This window comes from Aplidium turbinatum, chromosome 10, assembly GCF_918807975.1.
Source record: "Aplidium turbinatum chromosome 10, kaAplTurb1.1, whole genome shotgun sequence".
Lineage (NCBI taxonomy): Eukaryota > Metazoa > Chordata > Ascidiacea > Aplousobranchia > Polyclinidae > Aplidium > Aplidium turbinatum.
This window is the reverse complement of record NC_137481.1, coordinates 10,217,400-10,224,838: the sequence shown is the minus strand read 5'-3', so window position 1 is coordinate 10,224,838 and position 7,439 is coordinate 10,217,400. Positions and strand designations below refer to the sequence as shown.

General features: G+C 33.8%; 1 protein-coding gene across 1 annotated transcript; it reads right to left on the bottom strand.

The window, feature by feature from the left end:
* Positions 1–630: 630 nt before the first annotated feature.
* On the bottom strand, positions 631–6,575 carry LOC145778617 (serine/threonine/tyrosine-interacting-like protein 1). The gene is made up of 7 exons (XM_082590144.1): positions 5,313–6,575; positions 4,452–4,801; positions 4,058–4,180; positions 3,459–3,618; positions 3,008–3,092; positions 2,541–2,700; positions 631–2,017 (listed from the first exon to the last, which is right to left on the bottom strand). Exons 1-7 carry the CDS (start codon positions 5,472–5,474, stop codon positions 1,759–1,761), a joined length of 1,299 nt encoding a protein of 432 aa, XP_082446270.1. The 5' UTR covers positions 5,475–6,575; the 3' UTR covers positions 631–1,758.
* Between the last annotated feature and the right edge of the window lie 864 nt (positions 6,576–7,439).

The window sequence follows — 7,439 nt, the reverse complement described above, 5'->3', positions numbered from 1 at the left end:
GTATACTTTTAAATTTACTGCAGTAAAAACCAGTGCATCAGTGGCCTACATACTACAAAATTAAGAATTAAAAACCTACAAAAATGCCAGTAGGCTATATCCGAGGCCTATAGGTTTTTAAATTCGAAAAAAAAATGATGAAAACAAAACACGTACCGGCATTTGTAACATAACAATTTTTTTCAAGCAAGCATGCGATAATTTTTTTTATACCAGTCAACCACTGAGAAAATAAACGCAGTTAACATGCCACACATTTTTGAAAAAGTTTATGCGGTCTTTGCTCCCAATGCGCAAAACTAGAATGACAAGTTTAAAAAATACTGTTATGTAAATAATAATGGCTTGTTTTTATATAGCGCTGTGCGGCTGTATCCATCGCAGAATACGTTGCTCCTCAGAGCTTTGCAAAGCAGACAGTGAACACAAAAAATACTAAGAAATAAATCGCATCGGTCCACGTTTTAGCCTCTAGCTAGGGAGTCTTTATTAGGAAATCGCAACTCTACATGAAATAACAGGGATGAAAAACAGGTGTCACACCACTCCGGGAGTATTCATCGTGGATCTATGTGGTAAAAACTAAAAGAACGACATTCATCCAGAAAACACACAGAAAAAATAAAAAACTAAAAGCTTACCACTGTTTATTAACCAGAGACTATTAAAATATAACTCTTCTGTCGGACATAACTTTAAAGACGTCTATGATTCACAGTCATATCCTGCACATTTTGGATAAAGTCCTGATGGGATCTGAGTGTTCGAGTTGTTTCGTTATAGTTTTCGTGTTACAATCAAAACGATGTTAAGTTCTGCCGTATTTTTAATTTTAATAGGTTGATGATAAAACAAAATAAGCCCAGTACGCTATAGCCTAGCTCTACATTGCGATATTGCTTTACATGTCGGGTGGTATGGAGAAATGCCATCAGACAGAGCAGACATTCGTTGGCGTCCAGCCCCGCAATGCGGGGAACGAGAGACGTTAAATCGTGTAGATAACTAGGCATGTCAGCGGACGAGTAAAACTGGATTTGCGCAGTCTAACATAAACTAACATTTTAATATCGTATTCAGATCATAGATCCAGATTAGTAAACTTCAAGCTGAAGTCGCCTCATTGTCACAAGCAACTTTCCGTACACCAAAATGAATAGTGGCAATAAACACAACTTTCACCTTATCAAATGATGAAAACTACTGCTGTAATTTATGAAAATTTACTTCAAAAACATTAAGGCCTACATTCTTCATACAAAACATTAAAAAAATTTTCAAACGTCACCACAACCAACAAAACAAAGGATACGTCATTATCACAGACGTGAACTTTTCGGATTGCAACGAATACTGAAGCTATAAAATAGAAATAAGAAAGTAACATACAGTGGCAAAGTACACAGTGCAGTGAGAACGTGAAAGCATGGAAGTGCGAGTGATGAATTGCATAACGACAATAATTACATAATCTATCGCAAGCGAAAAATGAACTTAACATCCACATAAAAATAGCATCAAGATGAGAAATTAAATTGATTAAAAGTAGTAGAAAATAATTAGAAAAAAGTATTTTGATTAAAGCGATGAATCGAAAAGCAAATAGTGATGCAAAATTACGTGATTGTGAGTCATGAGGAAATGAGTTTCATAAATCTCATGGTGTAGCTGCAGTAACCTACTCGTGGTCTGCCTGATGGCGAGTGAAACCGCCGCAGAACTCACCCAGACAGCAAAGTTAACTAAGTTTTAGGCTAGCTAAAACGGGAGATCGTGAAAATCAGTGAGTTTTTGACCAAACAGTCTTTCCTCGTGCTGCAGTAACTGGTTCAAGAAACCGATATTAGGCTTGACGGTTTGTCTGCAATCCTTCAACCAATCACAAGAGTCCAGCAGAGACCAACCTTTTTTCTCCATTAAATAACCAAGCATGATAGTTGAACTGCGGCTGCGTCCCATGTGACAATGCACTAGCACCTTGTTCCGTTTGACGGAATCTGGACCTTGGCCGTGTTCACTGAAAGGAAAACAAAAAGTGAACAGATTTGTGGCACGCTTTTGTTTTTTCAATTCAAGCGTTATGCTCAAGAAATGAAAAATCAAACCTCGTCTCCAAGAATTGTCTTCTGTGGTGGAGAAAGTTGCAAATTATAGCACACTGGTCAGAAAAGTAGTAGGTCTAGTTTTTAAGAGAATATAATAGCAAATGAGAGCAAGCAAGATGCACAGTATACAGTAACTCAGGGCTGTGGAGTCGGGCGACAATTATACGACTCCTCGATTTATAACAGGCCGACTCCGACTTCAGTGTTGCCACATTTTTTTAAGTTTTTGTTTTTTTATTTTTAAAAACAATTAATTTCACTGAAATTGCAATTGAAACAATAACTTTTCCAAAAACTAATATTTTGAAGATTACAAGCACAAATTTTACTGTTCATTGTTTTGTATCAAGCCGAGTCGTTTTTTTAACAACTCCAGACCAGTCGAAATTCTCCCGACTTCACAGCCCCGACTAAACTGCAAAAAAATGGCTTCACCTTTCTGTTTTCAGAGCTTCTGAAATAAATTGCGTAGTTTTGAAAAGCCATGAAAGTAAATCCACATCTGATTTATCGTCCAATTGTATTCTCATGTATTCAACTGTGTCGGAAAAGGCATTTGGAAAATCCAGTGTTACGTTAACAACATGGGTGATCCCTGTTAGTGGAAAATAATGATAACATTTTTACCATTTATTGCTTTCGCTATTTTTGCCGATAAACAATTTTGAACTTCATCATTTACGCTTTTACTTGATTGCTTTCCATCAGTTGGTTGCATTTGAACTTTTTCCTGTTTAGTTTACTTTTTTATTTTTCAGTGTTGCGCCTGACGATTGCACCTAGCATGAAACCTTAGAAAGCGCATAACTTAGCCATTTTAGCTTTTGTAAGACCATTTATCAATATTTTAACACAGAGTTAAGTAAAAAGGGTACAAGAAGCATTCAGCAAACATAACTCACCGAGTGTTTTAATTATGTTTTCACTTAAAGCGTGCTCCGAATTTCCTTGAAAGATTTGTCCATCAATTATCTCTGATGGCCACGTCTTTAACAAAAGAAGCATATTGTTAGCAAAAGGCAATCGAAAAAAGAGTAATCGCTAAACAAGTAGGCTATCATTTCAAACATGTTAAATCTGATAATCTTTGAGAAAGCAAATGGAGTTTCATTTTGCTTAGCTCAAAATTAAAATATTAGATTCAGGACAAATATTTCAGTTTAATCTTAGTAAGCTACATTGTATAAATCTCCAACACAAACACAGCGACAGGTTAAATAAATACGCTCCCAAATTTTGCGGCTTCATCTCTTCAAATCGAAACAGTCCTTCTCAGAAGCCAAATAAACCGAACCAAATGCAAACAACCATTTATCAACCGTCTTCTTCACATCTCGAACATGTTGACTTTACCATTGTCGACGGATGCCTTTGCGCTGTGCTACTTATAATATCCTTGGTGCATAGAAAAGGGTATTTGTTCTCGAACGCCTGATAACTTGAGTGCAATGCATAAAAGTTGACATCTGCACTTCTCAAAGACGCTGACACTTGTTCATTGTCGTCGTTATACCTGAGAAAAATAAAATGGATCTTAATATGGATCATAGCCAAAATTAACCATTTACGTCAATTCATTTATATACGTTTAGGTACCTCGTTTGGGTATGAATTAAGCATACAGTGTGACACAATGAATCTATGTATGCATTTTTGTCAAGACTTAGCGTCAGCTTTGGCGAAAAAAAAAAACTGCTTTGTTGAAATGAGGCAACGACCTAAACAGCAAAATCCGTCATTTTTACATTGATTCAACGTCTGTAGACGTGTAACCAACCCACGTACAACCAACCAACCCAGGTAAAGCTTCAACCAACAAAAAAATTAATATCTACAAACTCCATTTTAAGTCAATATAATTAAACGAGTAATCCAAATAGTAATATTCAAAAGCAAATAAAATAAAAGACAATTACTTAATCTTGACTTTGACATGATGAAACTCAACTTACAGCACAATCATATCAAAAGACTGCAGTTGTTTCGGGATACTTAAAAGACAACCATACTCTGTTTGTAAAGAGGAATGATGTTTCGCAGTGATGATATGCATCGACTTGTATTCATCTTCGCTCCTTTATGCAAGAACAACATTGCAAATGGTATTAGTATCAGAATGAATTATAGCACCGTATAACACCAACAATCCAACATTCATTACATGCGTTTAAAAAACTTATATATAATATATAACAAAATAATATGTATATACCAATAGATTGAGCAAAATTGAAGGTAGAAATTTTTCTGACAAAAGCTTACCGATATGCAACTAAAGAAAGACAATTTTTTCTGCATAGGAACGACAATATTAAACAACTTTTTATCTTTCACATACAAAAATACCTGCAATCTAATAACAGAAGATAATCAGTTCTTGCAAGAAGTGGTTTTCTAAGCCAAGACTCTGCAGTCAACGCATTGTACAAGTCCATTAATGTCCATAAAGACTGGTCATCCATGCTGTGATCGCCGGCATTAATCTTGTGTGGCAAGGGAACTGGTTTAGTGAAATGATGTCCAGATACTTTTCCTGTGCTACAATTCATATCACTTGTTTTTTTACTTTCATTATAGTCCAGAGCATTCGAGTTGCTGTTGTAAGTAATGGGGTCTGATAATTTGGGATTGTTGGAAGTGAAGATGTCAGAGTGATGATTGTTAGGAAGACTCCCCAGTGGTTGAGCAGCAAACACCTAAGCATGAGTAAACATGTCCAAGTTAAATTATTTTTGCAAAACTAAGGCAAAATAACATTACTTTTCTATTGTTTTGCTCCGTTTTGTAAAAATTCAACAGGACTTGAGAACATTTGTTCAATAAAACATTAAATGTCAAGACAGTCAGTGAAATAACACTTTTCTTTTCAATAAAAAGTGCTTTAAGGTGAAACCAAGTATATATATACATAATTTAAGATTTTCGAATCTGTTTCTACTGTTATATATATGTACAAAAAAAATTAGGCTATTCAACTTAATTGTACGTCAACAACTCAACATGGTATTTTTGTAAATAATGTACTTATAGTATTATGGTTATAAGACAGTCTACAAGAAGAATATACAATAAAATATAAGTCAACAAGTTGTATATATATACTACACGGCCAAAATATGTCATATCTAATAATACTGTAGATCACAAAAATGACAACGGAATTATGCTTACGTGTGAAATCAAAGAGACAGTTAACAAAATATTTACCTCATTGTCTTCTGTCGACTCTTTTCTCAGTGATGCCAATTGAGTAGGAAAACTTATTGATCTGCCATTAAGAAGGGAAAGCTTTTTTTGATTTTTAATGCTGATCCCTTCGACTTCAGATGCACTCACTGGTCTAGCTTTTTTTGAACTGCCTGATCCCATGTTTATGAAATGTACACTGTACAGCAACTAATCCATTTCATAAATCATAATCAATTTAAAATTATTATTTGATTAATTAAAGTATATATATACACATTCTGTATAAAATATACTGAAAATAAAACAGGTACCTCACCTAAAAACAAATGCTAACAAAACAGAACAGAGTTTCGACTGTATCAAAAATTAATACCATAATTAAGCTTTAACTGTATTTCCCAAACAATGCTTATTGTACATTCAAAAAAAGTTGAAATACAAATAACAATATATACCTTAGAAAGAAGTCACCAGTTGGATGACATAATTTGCAGAAAACAACATCATCAATGAAATATTAACATACGAATAAATTCAAAACAACGAACTGATCTCAGTAAAGTACACAATAATCACTGTTGCATCACACCTAAATACATACAAAGTGGTAATAATAAAAAATATCAATCAAGAAATACCTGAATTTTATCCAATACGCACTTCAATATATAATAATTAAAAGTTTTTTTGAAATTTGAAATATAGTTGATGAAAATATGAAGCAGTAATAAATATTATTGGATATAGTTAAGCTAGCTACCTTTGAAACGAAAAATCACAGACTATCTATCAAGGCATAAGCTTAGCTTAGAGACACAAGACTATTGTTTTAAAGCAGTGAAAGCACTTGTGTCAAAAATTTGCAAAACTAGCTACGGTATGTTTGCATCAGGCATAGTATAAAAAGTAACAAACTTTGAGAAATAAACTCTAAACCCTTATGCCAGTTTTAACATGATCACATAACTTTGTAGTGATTTTTAGCTTTTCACAGAACTTTGATTTGTTTACAGTGAGAATTAATTATTTAAAAAACCCATTAAAGCCCACATACCAAAAAGTAGTTTGAAGCATTTATTTCATAAGAACAAACAGTTAAAAAAATTTCAAATTTTGCCATAATTTAACACTTCAAAAGCAGTTATGACATCTTCAAGAGTTATAAAATACTGGTGTGAAGGTATCTACCAATTAGCAAGTTCTGTAAACACAAAACAACAATTTAACTTTTCTTGTTCTAAAACTAAAATCATGCAAAGCTGGCATATGCAATTTTTTTCTCAATCATTTGTTTGTTGCCTAAGAATCTTTTCAGACTCTAGTAATGCTACATTACCCGGGGGTGCAACAAAATATCCTTCAGTTACAACTTTAGCGTTTTTTAAAATGCTTTTAGCACAAGTGTCTGTTGTAACATCTTTTCTTAAGTGTAACATCTCATCTTCAAAAACATAAACCATTGGTTCAACATTCTCTGTACTAACAAATTGCAATGAATCTGCAAAATGTATAATATCTTCAAGTATGGCTTTTTCAAGTGATGTACGTTTATATTGCACAAGTGATATGCTTTCTAAATACTCTATTTCTTGAAATGATAAAACTTTTTTCTTCGGTAATTTTTCAGGATTTATTGGATTCCACTGTGAAGATGAAGGCACAAGGCTGAGATTGCAAAAATTATGTAAAACAATCCGCATATGATTTGCCTTGAAATAAGTTGGGATACACTGTTTTAAGGCCAACATTGTCCACCAATAGCCTAGCGTACAGAAACTGATAACCTTTAAACAGCGAAGTTGATTATACCTTTTAAATCCATTAATCTAAAATAGTTAAATGAATTATAAAATTCATCATCACAACAAAACCAAATCAAAACATGGACCTGCGTCCTACAATGTGGCATGAAACAGTAATATCAATAAAATAACATAGTACTGTATAGAGTATAGACCAATAGTGCTCAACCTTTTTTAGTACCCTCAGAGCAGTCGGCCAGTCACGGAAGTCAAAAATCTAAAAAAAAATTTTGTCTGAAATTTTAGTTCATTGCATCTCCAAACAGAAACAAAGTTTCATACAGTATACAGGCCTCGAAACAACTTTTTTTTTCCGGCGGCCAAACGTGTCCGACTGAAGCAA

Excerpts from the sequence above, each read along its gene's own strand:
- LOC145778617 (XM_082590144.1), bottom strand. The coding sequence starts at position 5,474 with ATGGGATCAGGCAGTTCAAAAAAAGCTAGACCAGTGAGTGCATCTGAA. Across the intron at positions 4,181-4,451 it reads CTTCTGTTATTAGATTGCAG|GAGCGAAGATGAATACAAGT; the intron begins GTATTTTTGTAT and ends TCTTGCATAAAG. Across the intron at positions 2,701-3,007 it reads AAACATAATTAAAACACTCG|GGATCACCCATGTTGTTAAC; the intron begins GTGAGTTATGTT and ends TTCCACTAACAG.